This window comes from Rhinolophus ferrumequinum, chromosome 27 (genome assembly GCF_004115265.2).
Source record: "Rhinolophus ferrumequinum isolate MPI-CBG mRhiFer1 chromosome 27, mRhiFer1_v1.p, whole genome shotgun sequence".
In the NCBI taxonomy this organism is placed as follows: Eukaryota; Metazoa; Chordata; class Mammalia; order Chiroptera; family Rhinolophidae; genus Rhinolophus; species Rhinolophus ferrumequinum.
The window spans coordinates 14471819-14495407 of NC_046310.1; the positions used below are offsets into that span (position 1 = coordinate 14471819).

At 51.9% G+C, this 23589-nt stretch overlaps 1 protein-coding gene across 2 annotated transcripts in view; it reads right to left on the bottom strand.

Annotated features, from left to right (window-relative positions):
• Positions 1-23589, bottom strand: part of ITPKB (inositol-trisphosphate 3-kinase B) — a 92743-nt gene that overhangs the window by 10814 nt on the left and 58340 nt on the right. For both annotated transcript variants that reach the window (XM_033099700.1, XM_033099701.1), the window contains exons 3-4: positions 2445-2544; positions 938-1151 (exon numbers count right to left, since the gene is read on the bottom strand). In XM_033099700.1, coding sequence (XP_032955591.1) covers positions 938-1151; positions 2445-2544 — 314 coding nt within the window. The remainder of the gene's footprint in view (positions 1-937; positions 1152-2444; positions 2545-23589) is intronic.

A 23589-nucleotide genomic window follows, 5' to 3' on the forward strand; every position in this document is an offset into this window, starting at 1 on the left:
TCTGACTTCAGAACCCCGCTCCCAGGACGAGTGAGGAGGGGAGGAAAACTGGTCTCTCCTGGCCTGTCTCTCTTGCACACACACACACACACACACACACACACGCACGCATCCCTGTTTCTCAATCTCCTCTCATAAGAAATAAAACTGCTTACATCACCCAAAGCAAAAAGGCTCCAGGGGAGCTCTGCTTCTTGGAGCCTGGCCACTCCAGGGAGCCGTGGACCTGGGAGTCCAGCGTCTGGCCATCCTGTCCAGTCCAGGTACCTGCAGCCAGATGGCCCTCTGAGGTGAGCACAGTACACTGGACACTACATGGCTCACGGCCCCGGAGGACTTCAGCACCCCCTGCTGAGAAGGGGCGGGAGCCACATGGTGTGTGTGGCCAGGCAGGGCCTTCAGAGCTCCTGGGCTCCCTCCTCCATTGCATTCTTAGGGCAGCACAAGTCTTTTCTGGCAAACCAACATGTTCCACTAACCAGCTCTCTCTTCCCACTCACTGGCACGGGGTAGGGTGCGGGGGAGGGAGCGGTGAGAAGAGCCTCTACTCCAGCCTCCCCCTCACAGCTCATGCAAGAGGAAGCCACCATCTTGCTCCCCCGGGCAACCGCACCTGACCAGATGGGCAGTTCTGTCTGCCCTCTCACTGGGGACACCCAGTACCCAGCCAGGCCCCCTTTCTGGCCCCATCCCAGCTCAGGGGACAAGGGAGGGCCATGAGGAGCAAGCCAGGTCTCTGTCCCCTCTGCATGTAGTAAGAGACAACTGAGGTGGGCAAAGGCTTCCACGCCCACCAGACCCCCAGGCCTGCTCTTGCACACGAGGCCTCAGGGATGGCCCAGGACGCCTGGCTGCCCGGAAACCTTGGATGCCGGCCCAGTATCCGTGGCGTGGCCAGGCGTGGTGCGAGGCGCGTGCTCCCAGGAGCCCCGCTCACCTGACGCCCATCTTGCAGTCCATCACGCACGGCGAGTCGAAGTCGGCCAGCAGGTCGTCCATCTGGTTGTAGCGTTCCCCGTCCTTCACCACGTCCCCGTGGTAGGCAGGCACGAAGGGCTTGAGCACGTCAGCCATCAGCCGGTCCAGGCAGCGCTGCTCCGACTCACAGTGTTTCTTCAGGATGCGGCCATTGGCAGCGGCCTTGAAACTCCCTGCAGAGCAAGGCAGGGGGGAGGCCCTTGGTCCTGAGGGGTGGCCCTCCCCACTCTGAGCCACCCACCCTGACATCCCCTCCGTGACAGTGCCTGGATCCCTCGGGGATGCTCTGGGGTTTGCGAAGCCTAAGGCGGAAGGTGAGCCCAGGTCCCCGCTTGTCGACTGAGTGCTTCATGCGGAGTGGGTGCCAGTCTCAGTCCCCCCACACACTGACTGCATGTCTGGGCTGGTTCCCCAGCTTCTGACCCCAAGCTTCTCATCTGAAGCTGGAGGGACACCAGGGCTCATAGTTGGAGGGTCAGCAGGGCTGAGGGAGAGGTCTGTGCCGAGACCTGCTCACTCCTTTTTGTATAATGGTTACCACCCCTCCCCCATCATCAATCCTGCTTCTCAGGCAATGAAGGGACCTCTGGTCTCGGGAGAAGAGAAGCCCCAATCGGACCGGACTCAGTGCCGGGACCGGCTGAAGAGCGGGGCTCCAAAGCCTGGCCCACCTGGCGGTGCTCCTTCTGAGCCATTATCCCCAGGTAAGTATTCAGGGAGTGTGTCCATCCACGTGTCTTAGGCTGGGCCAGTGTGGTTGGGGATATAAAAGAAACGTCACACTCTGTGCTGGCCTGAGGTCAGGTAGGCCAAGTCCATGGGTAGTCACTGAAACGCACCAAAGGGCCCCCATGCATGGACTGGACAGCTCTGGGGCTTTGGCTCCAGATGCCCTTCCTCCCGTTGCTGATGGGTGAACTAGAGACCACATGGCTGACCGGGCACCCTGGCCACCTGCACTCAACACTCCACCCTGTCTTCCAGCTACAAGCTCCTTTGGGGCAGATACTCCAGTTCCATGCATGTTGTGACCCCTAGGACCACGGCCATGTGGGCGGAGGGTAGGTGCTCAATGAAGCAGTTAGCGTTGCCTCTTGTCTAGGATGACAAATGGCGGGCAAGCTATTAAGACTGGCATTTCACCTGTTTTACTGAGTTAAACTGGGAGACAGAGAAAGAGATTGAAAAAGATGGAGACAGAGATGGGGGCGAGGGACGTGTGTATTTGGGGGCAGGGCTGGCACAGACTGGTGAGGGCGGTTGTCTGCGTGCGTTTTCAAGGCATTGTTAAGGCCCCACCTGGCCAATACGGCTGCAATTGCCACTGCAATGCTCAGAGAGAACCTGTTCCAATGCATTCATTCCTGGAAGTATCCAGGGCCAGGCCCTCCCCTCCCACAGGTGCTGGGTGACTCCCCAGAGAGCCAAATATCCCCATGGAAAGTCCCCACGGAGAGCTGCAGTACCTGCGTGTCCCGCCAGCTGGATCCAGGGGTACTTCTTCTTGAAGGACATGACAAAGGGAGACCAGTGCACCATGTTTTTTATTTTCCTCCATGATTTGCTCTAGAAAAAAACAAATGAGAAGCTCTACGTTAGAAAGAGAACAACTACTTTCTGGTTAGGATGAATTCAGAGCAAGGCTGCTCCTGCTGGTGGTCACAGGATGCCAAGGGATGGGCCCACAGTGCAGTGTGGGCGTCCCCGGCGACTCCAGGGACATCGTCTCTGTCATCCATGCAGAGGAGTGTCAGAGCGGGATTGGCAAAGTCCGTTTTTATCAACAGGCTGAGCAAAACGCCCAGAAGCAAGGAGACCTTAGAGGACCAGGGTCTTACAGGTTCCAGTGGCGGTGCAAGGAGGGGGTGCAAATGCTGTCAATCCAGAGTGGACCCCATCCCATGCCACCCCATCAGGGAACAACTAAACACACACTGCCCTTCACAACCCCTCATCTGTCTAGTGAGGGATGGACAGCTGGTCCACCAGGCTCCCTGGACAGACGAACACTCTAGGACTCTGGAAAATGACGTCCCACATCCCAAAAGCCATGGCCCCTCAGAGGAAGACTAGAGAGGGCCACCACACCCAGCTGGAATGTCATTTCCCATTTCATTTGGAGATGCGGTGGCAACAGAGGCATCTCTTGCCTGCAAGTGATTTGAAGAGAGATTTTTAAAGGGAGTTCCCCAGGGACAGCACAGGGGTGAGAACCCTGCAGGTCTGCCCCCTTCACTGCACTTCTCCTTCTCAGGATGTTTCTTAAGTAAAAACTGGGTGTGTGCATGTGTGTGTGTGTGCGCCTGTGTATGTGTGTGCGCGCGCATGCACATAGGAGAGGCTGCCTGGGCAGAAAGGAGAACTAACATTCACTGAACACCTTCTTATTTTCACAACAAGTATGCAAGGCCATTACTGTCATTTGTAGAACCTGAGCCTCCGTGCTGGTGATAAAGCTAGCATTTAAACCCTCAACGACTTTTTTTTAAAAAATCCTTTTTCTTCCCCAGCAGTAAACATTGCTCTAGGAAAAAAAAAAGTATCCCTACGTTAACTTGAACAGGAATGGGCCACAGAGATGAAAATCAAATGTGTGTTCCCAAACACACGAGCCCCTGACGCGGTGACAAGAACCTGAACTGAGAAGCATTTCGTGTTCCTGAGAAAGCGGATCCCTGAGCAGCCAAACCACAGAGTTAAAAACCACGCGCTGGAAAGAAGGAGAAGCCAGGAATGGCACAAAAGCGGCTGAGGAGGGTTCCTGCTTGACAGGGAGACCCTGAAGTTTCATCTCTTCACTCACGCCCTGTCCCACAGCTGCCAGCAGCCACCCCAGGGGAGAGCTGGAGGGACAGAGGCTGCTGGAGCCCAAGGTTGAATCAAGGTTAAATCAGCTTCCTTTGTTTTTCGTTCTCTCTTTTGAGGGTACGTTGCTTCTGTCATCAAGTTTTCAAGTTAAAAATCTGTTTAAGGAGAAGACTATTTCCCTCCTGAAGCTGGCAAGTGTTATCCCCATCCCAGAAGCCCTCACCCTACCACCAAGACCTAGCGTATCTTAAGGGGAGGGTAGCGCTCTGCCAGGCCATGTGACAAAAGGGCTGGGCCTTTACTGACAAGGGTGTTTGTCCTAGATCCTTCTGATGGTGATTGCCAAAGAAGGCGAAGGAAGGTGGGGCATTTCTTATCTAAGAGCCCAGAAGGCTGCACAAACAATCGGGGCAGACAATGCTGAAGCAACAATGGAAAAACCTAATTATATGAGATGAGCCAAGCGGTGGCTTGTGGACGCATGGGGAAGACATTAAGGTAGGCGCAGAGGAAAAGTGCACAACCGGTCACCACATGCTAGTCACGTCCCTGCAATGAAGCTCAGAGAGGACGAGGGTCTGACGGGTCCCGGGGTAGGAAGTGGGGAGGGCAGAGTGATCTCAATCCATGGCTGACCTCATTCCATGCCACCCCTCAGGGAACTAAACCCACACTGCTCTAGTGAGGGATGGACAGCTGGTCCACCAGGCTCCCTGGACTGACGGACACTCTAGGACTCTGGAAAATGACGTCCCACATCCCAAGAGCCATGGTCCCTCAGAGGAAGACTAGGGAGGACCACCACACCCAGCTGTAAGGTGTCATTTCACCTTTCATTTGTAGACTTGGTGGCAACAGAAGACCCAGGGATAATGTGTCCCAGGGCCAGGGAGGGGCCCTGCAAAGTCTGATGACGGCTAGGAAGGAAGGCCCTAGAGGCGGCACGCAACGGAGGCAGTTGGGGAAAGACCCAGAGCGGAGGGAATGGAGACATTGCAAACAGGGGGCTGTGGGAACAGAGGCCTGACACAGGGATTTGGGGCAGTTGGGACCAGATCTGCTGAGACTGGGAGCTGGAAGCCAGGGGAGATGAGGGGAGTGGGTGAGGCCGGCTCTGGACACTGGGCCGAGAAGCCTGGACTCAGGGCAGTGTGGTGTGGGGGCGCCAGGCCCCCTTGGGCCTGAGTCCTGGCTCTGTCCCCTCCTCACTGACGGACCTTGAACAAGTCCTGACCCTCCCGGAGGGTCTTACCTGTAAAATGGGGAGAATACACTGATTCCTAATGCCAGGAGGTAAAGCCATTAGAAAATTATGGGGTGTTTGTGGAAGAGTCTTAGTTCTTTGTTTAGGGAACAGGTGGCGGGGGAGGATGTCTCTGAAGTTACCCCGGAAGCTGAGCAGAGGTGCTGCCATAGTTACCAAGGAATAAAGGCCATGGAGCCTCGGGGTGGTCTCAGACCACCGTGTCGGGATGCAGTCCTCCTGAGACCCACAGGGACCCACTGGGCCTGTGACCTGTAACCCTGGGAGGCCGGAGGGAACAGACGCTACATGAGAACAGCGAGGCTTGGGCCCAACAGGGGCATCTCAAGCTGTGAAACCTCTGGATCCCGGACCTTTCTTCAGAGGCTAAAGATCAGGGGTCCAGCAAGGAAAGGGGTGCTTGAGGGGTTTCTCTGAGAGTTCACAGGATGCAAGACCCTTCCAACATCACTGAGCTTGGAATAAGTGGGGCATTTTCTGTTCGGCTTCCTCTTTCCCATCCCTCCTCCACGAGGAAGCATTTCTTCAACACAAAAAGGGGCCCCGCATCCCACGGCCATGAGAGCCTTCCATCCCACAGCCGCCCTGCGCTGCGGAGGGCAGTGGAATATTCCACTGGGGCCGGCCCGCACAGCAGGGGACTTCACTCTCTGCTGGCAGCAGCACACAGGGGTTTTTCCCGTGGTTTTAAATAGCAGCACCCAGGCAGTGCCTCATGTGGTTGCCAAACATTACACAGAAAAGGCACTTCCAGGTCCAGGACCAGGCCTGGGAAAGAAGGACGCCGGTAACCCACTCTCCCCTCTCCCCAGCCCATAGGGGCAGAGACAAGTGACAAGGCAGGAGACAATTTCAGATTTATCAGTTCCCTTCCGATGGCCCGGCGACCACAGCCCCCATTCAGGCACTAAACCGACTCTAGGTAGAAGCTGCTTTCCAGGTGGTGGGTAAGGACCAGCTGGTTTACAGTTTCCCTTTAAGCCCTTCATTGGAGGAAGCCACGGTCCTCAGAACTGGATGCCAGGCCTTTCCCCGCAGCAATGGCAGGTGAGGAGGCAAGAAAGGAGGGCACTCCCACAATCTGGAAGCATCCCATCCAGAAGAATTGCTTCTTCTCAGCTTGACCGTCTCCCTTTCCTCTCCTGGGAGATTTCTCAATAGCCTCAGTCACTGCTCTGAAATCAGACCACACTCCCAGGTCTCCGACTTCTCAAGCTGAGCTTCGCGAAATACAAAAGCAGCCCTCAGGTGCGTTGAACATGGTGTAGCAAAGGGCACCTGGTCCCCTCCCTTGGGGCAGTGTTGGCTGCCTACTGATTTCACGGGTCCTGTTCCTTCATCACCTCCCCCCAGTCTCTGAATACCCTCTGCTGACCCTTCCTGGAATGTCCCCAAAGTTTCAGATGCCTGACAGGTCTCCACGGGCAGCTCACTGGAAGCTGGGAGAGCTCATTTCCCTAGATATGTAACATGTACGCCACCCTGCCTGCCACGCTGGTGTTTGCACGAATGACTCTTACCACTTTCAGAGCTCTTACTATGTGACCGGCGCTGGACTGGGCACTTTATAGCCTCATGTCTGACCTTCATAACCACCTGATAATAGGTAGGGGTGTTTTCTCTGTAAGATGAAGAATCCAGGGCTCAGCAAGTTAGGTTGTTTCACCAAAGTCATTCCACTCTCTGCCCCGGCCAATAGGTGCTGGCTTGCACTGGGAACCTCAAACCGATTCCCCAGTGACCGTGCTTATCGGGAAGCGAGGGCCCCCACCCGTGAGTGCTCCTTGCCTTTGGGAGATGGTCTGGAGCCAGCCACCAAAACCCAGGGACATCCCATTCAAGGCTGGGCAGGTGCCATTTTTGGCTTAACTTCTGGTCAGATCAGACCAGCTAAAGGCTTCTAGACTGTGGAATCCCAAGTGGGATCCTGCACTTGGGATTCTTGGGACCACATCAAGGGAAAGGAAAGCACCACCAGCCTGATGACCTGCTGAGCAGGTAAAGGGCCACAGGGGTGGGCTGGGGACACACGGCATTTACCTTGATTCTGAGTTGGGTGGTTAAGCCCACTGAAGACCAGAGTGAGGTTTTTAAGGTGACACCTGGGGTTTATGGGCTTGGAGAAGACCCAGCTACCGAAACCCCTAGGTGACTCACTCTGGGTTAAATAAGCACTAGCTTCGGTTTGCCCTGTTTTCTACCTGAGTGCAGGGCAGTGCCTACTGATAGCTTTTGTTACAGCCCTGACTTCACCCTGTCAGACGTGGAGTCTTGTCCGATCCTCGGGCTGTGCAAGGAAAGGCAGGACCCCAAATCACTCAGAGCAGTTTAAGAGAAAAGGACCAGAAAACAGCCAGATTGGGTGGATGGGACAATGGGGTCATTTACAACCCAGAGTAGCCTGGAGATGTTTGCTGTTCTGAAGTGCTCTGGGTAGTTCCTTCCCCTTGTACCTGACTCAACAGGTGCTGAAACATTCAGAGAATGTGGAGAGAGATTTGTACTGGGAGAAAAACACCTGCAACAACTGAAACCCCAGCCCTCTTTATGGTTGGGATGACAGAAGGCCCAGGGAAAGTGAGTTTCAGAACTGGGCAAACACCCGCCCCGCCTTCTCCAGCCACAGCCAGCCAACCTGTCCCAGCAGCTCAGACTCCACGCCCCCTGTGTCACCTGCCAGGAGGACCAACACCCTTGAGAGGCTCAGGGCACGATACTCCGTATCTCCTTTTCCTCCTCCTCTTTGCCTGAAGAGTTCTGGCCTCACAGCAGATGTCAATCTGCTCTCTAGAAGCCAGCACCTACATGGGGCGAGCTCCTTCACTCAACACCTGGAGTCTCAGCATGCACGGGCTTCCTGACGGGCCGTGAGGTCACGGAGCCTCCGGGTTGGTGGCTCTTCACCCACCTCTGACCCTGGACTTGGAGTTGCCCAGAGCCCTTGACAGCCCAGGGCAGAAGCGACCTACTGGCTTGTGGGGCTGCCGGGGCCCAGGTTTCCCAAGGGAGGAGCGTGGGCAATGTCTCTGATGCTATGTGTTTATCTAAACCAGAGTCCAAGCCTCCCTTTGCATGAGAGTAATGACTCCTGGGTAAATGTTGCCTTAAACAAATAAAAGGGCTGACTGAGATAATAACCTCACGAGTGGCTTTTGTCTTCTATGAAACAGGCCAAAAGGACTGGAGGGGAAGAGGAGGAGGAGGACAGAGGTGAAGCGGGGACCCAGAGCCGAGGCTGGGGGTGAGGGGACCTCTGGCCACCCCACTCACAGAACGCTTTAGCTACCGTCAGAATCAGCTCCACGAAACACAGAGCCCTGTGCAAAATGAAAATATAAGCCCCTCCATCCAAAACTTAGTAAGAATGTCAAGATGGAGATGGCAGAGCATGAACCAAACGTGGAGCCCCTGCGAGGGCCCGCTGTGACTGCCCTGCTCTCACACCCAGGAAGTCGGCCCTGCTTCCTGGGGTGTAAAACAGCCCTGCTTTTCGGTGGTGACGGGTGGCCCTGGGCCTGCTGATGACCACAGGTTTCTGCACTGCTCTTCAGTACTGGGGGCAGGGCAGGGCTCAAAAGCCACAGGCACCTGAGGCTTTCCCTGGGGCGCTCCCAACAGCCCCCCAAAAAGCCCTGGCAGTGAGACAAGGATGGTCATCAGTCCTCAGCCCTCCCCTCGTTCAGCGTCACACATTCCTCAGGGTGTGGCCTTGAGGAAGCTCCCCCCCAACCGCCCGCCCGGCCCCGGGGGTGTCTGAGCCAGGTGCCTGTCCACTCTCCCCCACAGGAGGGTGAGCTGCCCAGGGCCAGCCCCAGGGACTCGGCCCAGCCACCGTGCCCTGTGGGGATGCTTCTTATCTTCTGCCTAGCCCCCGCCTGCACCTCCAAACCAAACGCGTGTTTCTCCATGCAGTTTGGGGTGACGGGGGGAAGGAGGGAGTGACATTGGGGGCAGTTGCCTCCTCGCTGTGAGGGTGTTTAGCAGGCCTCGTGCCCCACCCCCACCCACACACGGAAGGGTCTGCAGTTCACAACACACATACTCTCTCAGGCCTGTAGGATTCTGCAGGCGACTTCCGACTCCATATGCCCCTCCCCACCTCCCCTCAGATGCCTCCGAGGGTGTCTGCGTCTCCATCAGGGATTTTCCACAAGCACGGCCACAGAGGCATAGGACTCAGACACCCCCATGCAGCTCAGACCCCTCTTTCCCCAGACCCTTCCTCTGTCCCAGCTGCCCCTCCTGGGTGCTCCCCCAAAGTGTCCTGGGCACACGTGCTCCCCAGCTCTTATCTGGGTGAGTCTAAGTCTTCTCAGAGCTAGGAGCCCCCAGCATCTGGCCCAGCAGGCACTCAGCAAACCTTTGCTGGGGGACCCTGAGAGGCCACCAGGCTGAGCCAAGCCTTGCGTGTGAGGGGCTGTGTCTGCCCATCGGGACCTGGGCAGAGACTCCTGAAGCAAGTTCTAAGCAGGTGGGGGCTCTGCTGCATTTCTCATCAGGGCCCCTGCCGCTCTGCTCCTTCAGCCGCAGCGATGCCTGGACCGCCGCAGAGAAGCAGGCCTCTTGAAGACAGCGACTCCCAATCCCACGTTCACCCCACACAGCGGCCTTCCCTCCAGCTCCCCTCACTGGCCAGAACCACCATCGCTCTGCCAATTAAGGCTGCAGTGACATATTCCTTCCACTCTGTCTGGATTCTGTCTAAAATCCCCTGCCTCTGAGCTGGAAAGGCAGGCCATAGTGCTGGACTTCTCCAGGAGGCAGTGTGATGAAGTGAAGCACAGTCCGGTTTTGTAGTTAGAATGATCCCTTGCTCTCCCACCTCAGTGTTCCCATCTGTGAACTGGGCACCATAGCATCGCGCATGCCTCCACCTGTATAGAAGGTCATCACACATCTATACAGGTGCTCTGGAGACTGCCATGGGACGGGCCCGTTGTCGAGGTTCACTCTGTTTTGACTTCTGTGTCTGTTTTTTTACATTGAAAACAGTTTTCTCCTCCAAGCCACCATAGATGGGCAAGAATCCAACTGGGCACTTCCAGAGGGTCAGAGCATTGCCAGTGGCAAAGATGAGCTAATTGTGTGATTAATTGCTTACAATACTTCCCTTTGGATGCTCAGGGCGGCGGGGAACCCACAGGACGGCTCCTGTGACTCAGGGAGAGTCAGAGCCCAGGTGTCTCGATACCAGTTTCTGGGTCAGAAGGTCAGTCAACTTGCCAAAGCGAGAAGAGTTTCCCAAATAACTCCATTCCACGTATGTGGAACTCCGCTAGGCAACACTGAAGAACAGTATTTTGGGGCTGAACGAATTTCGTTTTTACACAGGGGTTTATATACTCTTCTTAAAACCTCTTTCCCACCTCACTCGTTCCTTCAATTTGCACTTTTTCCTCCAGCACTTCCTTTTTTATTTAAATAGTGTGATCAGTTGGCTAACTTTCACCATTAGATCATTATAAAGACTCTCCATTTTTTTTTAAGAGTGAAAGATATGAGGGGAAATCTCTAAAATGTCAAAAAAAGGAAATTGTCTGTGGACCTTATGACTTTCCAAAACAATACTGCCAGAATTCTTTGCTTTGCTGCACATGTGTGCATGTGCGTGTGTGGTGGTGACTGGTGGTAACTTGGCTTGTGGGGTAAAGACGCGAAGAAATCACATATTACTAGGCATTTGACTATGCGAAAACTTCATATAATCCTCACTTACAGCACTGGAGATACTGTTATCTCCATTCTGCAAAGGATGACATATGCTCAGATAGGTTAAGTAAATTCCTAAGGTCACACAGCTTCCTGGTTCGCACCATTTAATTCCGGGGATTTTGTTTTGTTTCAGCCAACAGGATAACTGGGCCCCCATCCTCTCTTGCTTCCCAGGGCTATCTGCCTCTCCCCTTGTTGAAAAATAGCCTCAGATAAACAGCAAGTTCTTTGTCAAAAGAGTGACCTTCCAGATGGGGGAGGGCTGAATAAAGACCTGCTCTGCCCTCCTTTCAAGTCCGCTTCCAGAACAGTCTCACTAGGACACACTCCGGGAAGGCACATTCAACACTGCGTGGAAAGTGGATGAAAAGCACCCCCGCCTGAGGAAGGTTGTCCTGTTTCAGTGCCTTTGTTTAGCACTTGCAAAAGTCTGAGTGAAAGTCATTGACTTGTCCATGTTTGGAAAAAATGCTGTTTTTTTTTCTCTCCCTTCTTTTGGTCTTTCTAAAGCAGCAGTTAGGGTTTCCCTGGAGATCTTTCTTCCCTTCTCTGGGGGAAAGCCTGTGCTTCTCCCAGGCCGAGGCTGGCCAGCTTTGTTCATTGTGTTCGGCAGCTGGGTGCAAGCCCAGGCAGGTAGGGGCCCCTGGCTCTCTAGCTCCCTCCTGGAGCCCTGGTTAGAAATCTGGCTGGGGCCAAAAGTGAAACCTGCCCCTGCCAAAAGTGAGCTGCAAGCTTGGAGGGGAGGAGGCAAGGCCTTTCAAAACCAAGACACCAATGATCGGAAAAATTAAGCCCAAGGAGTTGGCAGGACAGGTACCTCCGGCTAAAAATAAGAGTCTGGATTGCAAGGCTCACCGCCTGCCCCCTTTAACAAACAAGAGAATTCTCCTAAAAACCAAATGCAAAAACACTTTTCGAAAAAGGCCCGAGTAATGTTTAATTCCTACCTCCCTCCTGTGATGGTCCCACCAGCGGGGTGGTTCCGAACACCTGGTGCCGAGTTTATGGCTGGACACAAGCTTTTCCTCCCCGTCCTGAGGACCCGCGAGTGGAGGAGTGGGTGAAGTGGCTCCCTCAGAAGCAATGGCTGGTCTAGGGCACAACGAGATGGTTGGCCCTCCCCAGCGCCTGTAGGCTGGGACCCCTTGGCCACTGTAGGTGTGAGAGGCAGGGATGTGCTCTGTATTTGCAGGGGGAGTGTTGTGTCCACTCCACCCCTAATCAGATTGATGACTGCTGTGCTGCAGGTTGAGAGTGTAGACCTACTCAGGACCTCTGGCGCCTGTTTTACAATGGCAGCTGGGCTGTTTCTGAGGGAAACCATCTTGGTCAGTCAACTCCTGGCAGCACATTCTGGCCAAAGCCAGGAAAAGCCTGAGTGGCTGCTTAGCTGTTCTCTCCTGATTAGCTGCCTTCTTCCGGTCGCAACTACAGACCCAGTTTCTAGGCCAAGGGCAGCACCCAGGGGTCCTCCAGCATGGCCGCTCTCCCTCGCCTATCGTCAGCCAGAATCCCTGCCAGACGAGGCTGCCCCAGGGCCCTACCCACCGAGTACTCCCTGAACACCCACAGGAGGGAGTGAGGCCCCAGCAGGAGCACAGGGCCACCCCCACCCACCTTTCTTTGCTCACTCCCCACACTCATTCTCTCAGGTGTCCTCTCCGATCCAGTGAGGCTGGCCATCTTTTGTCCCCTACCTGCCCCACCCCCAGGTCTCTGCTCTTGCAGGTGCTCTGCCTGCCGCGTTCCCACTCCTCCCTCGCATTGATCTACATCCTACCTATCCCTCCAGCTGATTCCGCCGGACTTTGTGAGCTGGACCTACCTTCCCCGCACAACTCAGACCACACTCCAGCCACGTGCCATTTCTGGAATCCTCCCCATAGCAGGACAGGGTGAGGTGTTTTGTGATTCTTCCGTACAGTGCCGTGTCTCCCAGCAGAAGAGGGTAAGCTTCTGGAGAACTGGGAATTGTTCTGGCACTGCTGTATGCGCCCTTACTCTCCGCGCACCCGTCCCCAGGCTGCACACACAGTGGATGTACAGCACTATCTGACTGATAAGAAAACTTTAGAAAACTTTACAGGTCCAGCGCATAGCAAGGGGGTGTGCCACATCCCAGCTCCTAAAAGCTGAAATTCCTTACGCTCACCTGCTCAAGCCTGGATTTTTCCAAAGACATCTCCAGAGAGCAGGAGTGGCATACTTGAGGGAACTTCCTGGAGCCTTGGGGGCCTGGAGTTCTCTCCACATGCCCAAGGCTCCTGGACAGCTGGCAGCCCCAGGCCCCAGGGGTCTCTTCATATGTACAGGTGAGGGTTTGAAGGCCCACCCCCTTCTTTCACTCAGGTTAGTCAACCCAGCAAAGAAAGCACTTCCACTAGTGACTGTTCCAGACCCACGCTCCTTCCCTTTTCCTAATTTTGCAGGAGCTGGCCTCAAAGGGGTCCCCAGTCTTGCCAAAACAGCCTTTTTTTTTTGGTTACTCAAGAATGGAGGTATCCTTCACCCAAAATGGAAATGCCTCTAACACTCCCTGTTGGGCAGGGCCCAGCAAATGCTCCATCTCTGCTCCAGAAGGTCACTCACTGGGCTCCTCCTCCCTCCTGGATTCCATCCTCTTTAGAACTAAAAATAATGGAGGCCTGGAGGAAAGAGGTGAGAGAGGAAGCAGCAGAAGGCATAGGAAATGCTTTGGTGCACACAGAGGCCTAGCAAACCTCTCACACCGGGAGCCTGTCAGGGCCTCAAAGGCTGCTGGGAGGAGAGGCTGGGGGACCAACAATAGCAGGAAACTGGGAGTGGCTGGGGGCCGGGGAAGAGCCCTGGGGGTGGGGGTGGGGGGGTGGCCTCTAGCAGCTGGCTTCCTAATGGACAGAGAGGCTCAGCCTTTCCTCTGGGAAAGGGCATCCGGGGCTCTGCCCAGCTGGCGGGGGCCACCCCTGCAACGCACACCAGACCCCTTCCCTCCGTTCGCCTCTTCCACCCCTCCCCAGAGATTTTATTTTTACTTTGGTAGAATGCAAAAAAACAAAGCTGAGTTCCAGAGGGTGGAAATTTACTAGAGGTCCTCACTGGCCAGCAGACAACTGGCACTGAAGGTCTGGAAATACCAGGCACCCCCACGCCCCCAGCCCCACACGTTACCCCATTTTACAGATGGGGACATGGAGGCACACAGAGATTAAGCAACCTGCCCAAGGTTCTATAGATGGGAAGTGGCACAGCCAGAATTTGAACCCAGGCAGTCTGGCTCCAGGGTCCAAGCTCTTAGCCATTCTGCTGGGTTACCTGGTTTCTTGTCACCTGTAACCTGTAACCTTATAACCAGATACACCCAGGTTTAAGTACTGTTTAGATCCTGTTTGGATCCTGGCTGGTGGCATTAGGCAAGTTACCAAACCTCTCTGAGCTTCTGTAAAGTGGGAACACCATCCATCCTGCAGGGTTGTTTTCAATTCTTGACGTGCAGCGCCTGCTACACAGACAGAAGCGCTCAGTGAAGGTGAGTATGGCGTATCTCCCATGTGTCCTGTCTGATGTCTAAGCCCGTGAGGGCCAGAGCCTGAACGTGGGATAAAACACAGGGGAGGAGGCTCTGTGTTGGCTCAGAAGTTAGCAGCATGGTCTGATCTCCTCCTCTCCCCCCAGCCCTGGCCTTTGAATCGTACCTTTCCATGAGGAAAGGAGAGGCAGAGGTGAAGACCACAGCCGGCAGGAAGTGGGTCCTCCAACAAGCCATGAAAGGAACGCCGCAGAGCTTGGGGCTTGCCTTAAACATAAGCTTTCTGCAAGTCCAGAATGCCCAGGAGCCACTTTTAAGCTGGGTGTGAAAGACAGCTGATGAGGCGGCAACCTCGCCAAGAAGCCACAAGCTGCTCTTCTGTTTCCTGCAGACCCTCCCCTCTCAACCCCCTCATGCCCCAGGAGACTCTGCTTGTTCCCCAGGAGACTCGACCCCAGGACAGTTCCCCAGGAGACGGAGGGAACAAGTCACTCTGCTTGTTCCCCAGGAGACTTGATCAGGCAACAGGACCCAGGCCCACGTGGAAACAGATTTCTTTATCCCAGGCTGGAAGATGACATTTTAAAAGTCAGGAATCTGAAAGGAAGTTTTCTGCAAAATGTTGAAGAATCTAAAATGTCCTTCTCTCCCTGTAGCTCTCGTGAGCATAGCCCTGCTTACAGACACAAACCTTTCCTGTGTTAGCAGCTCTGTAATTCTCCTGTGTGTTTCTTCAGATATTCGCTAAGATTGAAAACCTTCAGGTTATAAATTTAAAAGGCTGAGGATACTACTGGACATAGTAGAAAAGGACAAGATTTCCTCGACCAGTCTGCTAAAAGTTTACTTCTCAGACCAAGACAAAATACTGCCAGAAAAGGCTTGTAAGAGGTTTGATAAGGGGGTTACACTGGACTGACTCCAAAGCCAGACTTTTGGGAACTCCCACGTAAAGAATTTCTATCAAGGAAACTTTTCAGGAAGAGCCTGACTACCACATGAGAACTTACAAGCAATATCAAATATTTTCCTATATTTAGAAAATATTTCCAAGCAAGCTATGTTGGTGTGATTCATATTTCTGACAGATGACACTGATTTGCCTGTGGCTAAATGGCGCTCAGCAGATGGGAATGCAGACTCGTAGAGAGAAGTAGAAACCCCGGGCTGCTTTCTGAAGAAGCTTTTGCAGGCCTGCCCGTCAGAGGCTGAGGCACAACTCTGAATTCTGCTATGAGTCACTCACCCTCCCTCTCCTGACCCGAGCTGTGCAGTTAAGCAGTCATGCATCTGTTCACGTGTAGACCGCGGGAGGCACAGGAAACGGGTTGCCAAAAAGACGTACCAGTGAACCCCCAAGACTCGTCAGCTCGCAGAACGCGGCTGTCCCCCGGGTCATCTTGACATGTGTGTCAGTATGTGTGATTTTCATAAACAGATTGACTCATCGTCCTTCCCTGAGCATCTCTGTCAACTGGGGCCCGCAGTGCTTACTTAGCACTTTCTCGTGTAGCATGAGCCTCTCAGGGCCCGAGAGGTAGGCAGCAGACTCACTTCCCATTCCCAGAGAAGCACACAGGGACAGAGGGGCTCACCCAGGCTCGTGTCCCAATCAGGGGACAGACCTGGGGTCCTGCCCTTCACTCCTCCCCCAGGCATGCCCAGATGCAGTGGGAGGTCTCCTACCCACTGGAAACAGGGACCCCTCCATGACTGTTGCCTTCCCTTCATGCTTTAGGTTACAATGAATGAACATTTATATTATATTCAGATATTTTATATAGCTCTTGGCATAACGACAGACAGGATGGGTTTTCTCAAAACTGCAGTAAAATCGCCTATGTTAGAGACAGGGGCGAAGAAGTGTCCTATGCTGGTCCCTCCTCTACTCCCTCAGCTTTACAGAGACACTAACCCACAAACACAGCAGCGGTGTCCGGGGACGGCAGCCAGGTGTTCTACCTAAGGTATCCCACCCTCCGCCTTAAAGCCCGACCCACACAAAGTCAGCCTGTTGTCTGTATGGCTTACAGCATGCTCTGGTTCTTAAGACTCTGTTGGTCTCCTTCCCACTGAGTTTGGGGAAACAAAACATTATTGAGAGATGCGAGTGGGTTATCTGAAACATGTATCCTGGAATGACAAGAGGCGGAGGGATGAATGACCTCAGAGAGTCCTTCCAGCCAGTGGCCTGAACCACAGGAACTAGAGATGCCGGGAGGACTGGACTGCTCCAGGCAGACAGGGTTTCGGTCTCACCAAGCTCCGGGCCTCTGGGCACAGCGAAAAGGCAGGCGTTGAGGGAGTGCTGTTGTCTGCAAATTTATGAAGAGAGTGGCTGCTGAGCTGGGCATCTGGATGAGGCAGGAGAGCTGCCCTCCTGGGTGAAGCAAGAGCTGCATAAACTCTGTCCAATAGAGCGGTTCTGGAGTCTCACAGTGGCCCCAGCTCTCTCGCAGGCCCAGCCCCTCGGGTCTCTGGGGACGGCCCACATTTAGGAACTGGAACACCACTTCTAGGGAACAGAACCAGCTGGCTAATTTCTTCCCCTTAACTTTCAAGGCTATTATTAGGACACATCTGTGTCTGAGTGAAATCACCAAGGAAAAACCCAACCAAAGAACATACTTTCAACCAGTCGTCATTTCAAACTTTGGAAAAAGAAGCGAGGCAATGAACCGCCCAAGAACCCCAGAATTCATGGTGACCCAGGAGGAAAATGGAAATGCAGGCGGAGGAGCTATTTACATAGTGCTTGGCCAGCGGATGCAAATACACCAGCAGCTTCTCAAACTGTTTCCTCTTCCTTTTCCCCTAAGTCCATCGGAAGTTCCCCCTCAACCCTGGATTGGACCCACAGGAAAGCCAGTTAGTGACAAGTGACCCAATGACATAGGGCTGAGATTCCAGACAGTGGCCAGCAGATTTATTTTCTTTGGCTACAATTCTTTTTCTTTTCTAAATTAGTTGCCAACATTTAAAAATCAGGACACTTCCCACAAATCCAGGTTTCCAACTTTTTTGAAATCCTGGGCCACGTTCCTGGTGGCGTCCCTCCATGGGCTGCAGCTGGGCAGCACACCTTGAGTGGGCCTTCTCCTCCCCTGCCACCAAGCCCTGGGCATACCGATCACCCGTCTGGCCTCTGACGGCATTTGAGCTGAGCCCCTGGTTTTAGAGACGAGGGGGAAAGAGTGCCAAGAACGCCCTTAGGCCCTCTGCAGGTTGTAAGTAGTCTACTCACTGGCCATGTAAACGTGGACAAGTCACCTATTTCTCTGAGCTTCTGTTTCTCCATCTGCAAACAGACAGCACAATGCAAAGCACCGTCCACGCCTGTAAGACTGCAAAGAGGATTAGGTAGGAAAACAAAGGGAGTGCTCTGGACACGTGATTGCATCATATGTGCGAGGTAAGACAAGGCCATTCAGATCTCAAGGGTCAAATAAAAAGCCCAAAGAAAGCTGGCCTCTGAGGAGATTAGCAGCTGGGGACACGGAAGCACAAGAGATGGCTCGGTGGTCACCTACCTACGGGGGCTGAAATAGAAGCCGGGATTTCTGAGCCGCTCAACCACGCCACCCTGGCTCAGTCTGCTCCGTTGCTCGCTCATCGGAGAAGTGGAACGTCACCCGGTCACGGCTGAGCAGATGGGCTCGGACTGGCTTCTGCCTCTAATCAGAGCAGAACTGGGGGCACCTGGCATTTGGGGACTGCCAGCTGTGGCCCAGCCTGGGCGACGAGACACTCAGATGGCATTTGAGCTGGGGCAGGAAGCCTGACACATCTTGGCTATGAACCGAACACTTGGTTGAGTGCGAAGGAAAACCCAGAGGGCACATGGGCCTCTGAGTATTTCACAGTGCAGATGCCAATGGAACTTGGAGTGTTGACCTGCACTAGACCCAAAGGCCCTGGCTGTCCTTTCTCTTCCCCACACAGCCTGCCAACAATGACAGAGAAATGACAGAATGACTTCAGAGGGCTAGCTGGCGACCAATAGGCTTCTTGCAGATGAGGAGAGGTTGAAATGATAAACACCTCGGTCCCATACCTGCCTTCAAGTCTTCACGAAGGCAATGTATGAGCTCTCAGGCTTTCTGCAATGAAAGAAGGCTGTGACCTGAGAACAGCGGGAAGCACGGGACCCAGTGGGACCTGGTGCCTGTGGCCCACTCATCAGGGCACCTCCCATGGAGCCAAAGGAGCTCAGAGGCTTGAGCCGCAATGCTCACTGCTCCCAAGAGCCAGAGGGCACCTTTCTGCTCACCAGCTCCTTAGCGAAGCATCCCAGGTGGCAGAAACTCCATTGCGAGCCATCACACCCACCTGTGCTTTCCTGACGGCTGGGGGCTCCAGGGGTTCTGCGCAGAGAGTACGTGCAGAGTCTGGCCTGGCCCCCAGACCTGTGGCCCCTGGTCATACTTTGTGGGTGACCCTGAGATCTCCCCTCAGGGGACAGCTAGGGGACCGTGGCACAGTGTTTCCAGAACATCCAGCAGGTCACTGCGGTCGCTCGATTCCACCTCCCTGACAACCCTCGTGCCCCTGTCACCGTCACCCTTGCTCTGGTGTCTCCTGGATTAGGACAGCCTTCCCTGTGTCCAGGCCTGCCCTCCTGCAGTTCACCTCTCTACACCTCAGCCTTGGAGCTCTTTCTAAAATGTACATCTAGCTGATCGTGCCAGCTCCAGCAGGTCCCTCACTGCTTTAAACCTCCACTGGCTTCCCCAAAGCCTTCAGGACAAAGACCAAACTCCTGCAGATGGACTCTCCAGGGCTCCTGCCCGGCCAAATCCCTTCACCACTGTGCTGAAGCAAAACTGGCCCATTTGCCAAGACACATCACGCTCCTTCATGTGTGGGCCTTACGTGCCCTTCCGTCTGGCTGGATACCCCTCCCCCAACCTGTTCAGAGAACTTGTCTTCGTTCTTTAAAACCATGCTCAGTTATCATCAACTCCTCTTTGAACGTTCCCCAGACCCCACGTCCCCTTACTCAACGCACGAGAAAAGCTAACTGCGCCCTCCTCTGCAGCACTGCTCCTCTATATCTGTACCTTCATTCGTTGCTCCGCTTATAGCATATTCAAATGATCTGGCTGCACCTCAATGTCACCCCACTAGAATGAGTGTTCCTTGAGGGCAGCAAACAGCCAATTCACGGCTGCATCCCTTGATCCTAGCATGTTACTTTCTCAGGGTCAGGAATCAATAAGTGCCTGTTAAACTAAGTGGCTGGAAGCCCCTCTCCCCACACCCCCACGACTCAGAGCTTAGTTGGGAAGGCAGAAGAGAAGAGTTACCCAGAACCTCCAGCCCTAACTGTGGGATCTGGCTTAAGACTGGGGTTTCTGAACCACAGAGAGAAGCCTCACACACACTCAGAGGTCAAGGTCAAGAAGCAGAGGCAGCAGCCTCTGAGGCTCGGTGTAAGGTCCCACCACAGGGCTGGCCCCTCAGGGAGAGGTGGACAGGGGGAACCCCAGAACCAGGACCCAAGTATGGGCGGGCTATCTGGCCTCTTCCCCTGAATCTGGCCACCCTGACTTCCTGACATCCACGGCAGTCCTAGCTGCACAGAACACCTGCTGGGTCTGCTTTCTCCCACAGACCTGGGTGGGGATGGCTGGGGCTTGGGCATGTGAGGAAGGCAGAGTCCCCAAAGGCACCTGTGTGATACTCTGAACATCAGAGCAAGAAGCAGCTGAAGTTCAGATCCCTTGTCAGGTCCTTCACTGCAGAGAGACCCACACAGGGAAGGGACGCCCAGAGCACAGCTCAGCAGAGAAGACTCCGGGTCTCCTCACCGGCCAATGTTGGTTTCACAAATATGTCACCGCCCTTGGTCAGCCCTCCCCTCCAGAAGTGTCTACCTCACTGAGAGCAAACCAGTCCTGCTGTGCTCTGTCCAAGCCCCAGGCCCTTTTCTGCCTGAAAACAGCCTCCACTCATCTCTCCTGTTTATGAAACCCAAAACGTGGTGGCCTTGCTGCCTCGTTTCCCCTCCTTTTGCACTTGACCACATAGAATAATCTGCACCCACTCAAATCTCACAACATTACGGGGGCCTAAATGTCTACAACAGAGGATAGAAAATGGCAGTGACCTTACAGAGGCACAGATACTGGGCTACCAGACAGTTTGTTTCTTTGGGAGTCAAAGGAAACAAATTAGGGAAGAAAAAGGTCACATTTCAGCTAAATCTTACAAGGTAAGGAAAATGAATGGTGTGTGTGTGTGTGTGTAAGTGGGGTAGGATTTCTGGGAAAAGCATGAGCAAAGGCAGAGAAGCAAAAAAAGCACATACAGGACAGCAAATAGTTCAGCTCAGCTCAGTACCAAGACTGGGCAATGGGTGCCGTTTGCTTTAGAGGAAAGCAACTTAACTGGTAAGTACTCAACTTAAGAGGGTAAATGGTCTGTAGGGAATTTAAAACAGTAAGAAAACCAATTTGCTTTTTAGTATCATCAGGAGCTGGCACTTCTGATTGAATGTAACCTCTCCCCAAACCGTTTAATTCTAAACAATTGCTGCATTACTGTTCATTTTCATAACATATGTGAGCTTCAAATTCACAGACTTATTACTTATCCTTTAAAAAATATTGTATTCTCCATGGAAGTTAATTCAGAGACCACCCAGTTATAAAGTCAGCCCCCCGATACACACACAGAGACTCAGCTACACGTTTCAAGAGTAAGTTCACAGGATTCAGAAGCATTTGAGCCCAGTTAGGGGCACGGTTTGTTGTCCCCAAATCCGGTGGTACTACATGTTCCTGAACTTCAAGAGCAGATCAGGAATAAACTTCAGACCAGAGATAAACAATGATAGCCCAGTGAAAAGATAAAGACACAGAACCTGGGCTCCTTCCATCATGCCATTCTATGAGATCACTTGGATTTTTTCTTGATATTTAAAGTTTTTCAACACCAGAGACATGGACTCCATCCCAAAGAAATACAGATAAAGACAGTAGTATAATTTCTGGGTTTACTATGAAACGGGAAATTCGGGAATTTCTGACATTTATCTTCACGTTCAGGATTTTTTCTATCTGTTGCTTCAACTGAAAGAAACTTTTCAAAATTAAAACTAATAAAAAGTGCTCTGCAACCAACTACAAGGGAAGATAGACTGACAAATCGGTCTGTCTACTGAACACGAATATGCAAAAGAGATTGGTTTATATGAAGTTTGACAAATTTATACTAGGCTCAAAAATAGAAACGATAATGTTATTTATTCATTACGGCTATAGACCAATATGTAAGTGTAATTTTTCCCTTTTTCTAAAACATGATTTAATGTATTTAACAAGTATTAGATCCATTATTGCTCCCCCCTTTTTTTTTTTTACTGGCATGATCATATACATAAAATTCAATGGAAAAGTTTCACTGTCTGCAATTCTTTTCTGGCAGTTTTCATTATTTGTTTTATTTCTTGATTATTACTGAAAATAATTTTTTTGTCATACAGAAGAGTGTTAAAAAAATCATCCACGCTAAGTGCCAAATGTACTAGATATACCACTGGTTTCGCTTCCTGACAAGAAGCCTTCAAGAGGAGAACATAAGAAAGTGAGGAACATAAGAAGATCACCATTCCTTTGACTGCCAGGCTGATGAACTTGGACTAGAGACTCTAGTAGACTCTACTCTCTGGGTAGAAATGACAGGAAATGACCAAGAACTTTGACTATCCAAAATGTAAAATTTCTAAGTATCAAAGGTAAAGAAACCCCCCAAATCAAAGTAATAGTCAAACAAGGTAGAGAAAATATTTTACAAAATATATTATGGTAGAAGGGTTAATCCATTTGGTACATAAAGAACTCAAACAAATGAGTGAAAAAAAACAAACACTGAGATGCCAATAGATAACTTGGCAACATACACATAATTCAACATACACATAATGAAAATCGCAAAATATTGTTTCCCTATTAAATCAGCAAAACACAGAAAAGGAATCAATAAAATGCTTATGAGGAGGAGAATACAGAAGAACACATGCCAATTTGCTTCTGGAAATATCCCAAATGCGCACAACCCTTGGGGAAAGCAGCCCAGGAATGTATTTTAAAGGCCATACAGATGTCTGAACTTTTCATTAGTTATTTTACTTCTGGAAATCTACTTAAGGAAATACTCTAAAACATGGAAAAAGTTACAAGCACAAAGATGTTAATTATGCCATTGTTTATTTAACAATAGCATTGAAAACAACCCAACATCCAACAATAGAGGAATGATTAAATAAATTATGGGCACATCTTTTCGATTGATCATTCAGTCCTGAACAATAAGAGTTAGAAAGAAACATGGAAATTTTTGCGTGTGTGTTTGTGTGTGTGTGTGAGAGAGAGAGAGAGAGAGAGAGAAGCATGATAGGCTATACAAATTTACACACTATATTCAAAGGCTGGGAGGAAATAACAACAATTTATGAGAATAGTTGTATCATTCTACTTTTCTGCACATTAAGTTTGTACTGATTTTGATAAAACGATTTGTCTCTTTGCTCTGATTTCTTATCTATTTATTATATTCTAAGATACTATATATAAGTTTGTAAGCATCCTCAAATCCTCCTTGAATTAAGATAGAATATAAATTAACCCATTAATTAATAATCGATAGAATCCATATGTTTAGTTATGATGGTAGGGTTATGATGATCTATACATCCTTTTTCTTTATTTTCAAAATGTCTGTAATATGGCTAGTTTGCTTTTACAATTTAAAAAATGTAGAGATCACCAAATAAAGAGGTTATGTGAAGAAACTGCTATCATGTCTTACCCCACACCTTCAGTGCTTCTCTTGCGGTAATCTGAGAACACTGCCCCCTCCAGAATGTCCCTTTGTCTGAGGAAACAGGGATCCCTTCCCCTCTGTGTAGGTCCCAGAAGGTCAAGACTGAGCATTGTTCCCCAAATGGGACCTCATGGAAATCTAGGAACCCAGGAACATTAGCGGAGTGCCTTTTCGATAACAAGCAGCTAGAACTGTACAGTGGAAGGGCCTTCCCAATATTTAATAAGCATGGCCTACGACAGGAGTGGTGAAGAGAAAGTGGGAAACCTTCCATAGAGAAGAGATCAAAATTGTGAACTCCCTGAGAGCAGGGACCGTGAGCGCCATCTTGGCAGCCCTCCTACAGACACGATGCCCAATAAACAGCTCAGTCCATGCTGTTGCTAATGGATTCATTCATTTGCTGTAGGACACATATTTATAGAGTCTCTGCCATGGGCCACTATCCTACCGTGTTTTCCCAAAAATAAGACCTAGCCGGACAATCAGCTCTGAT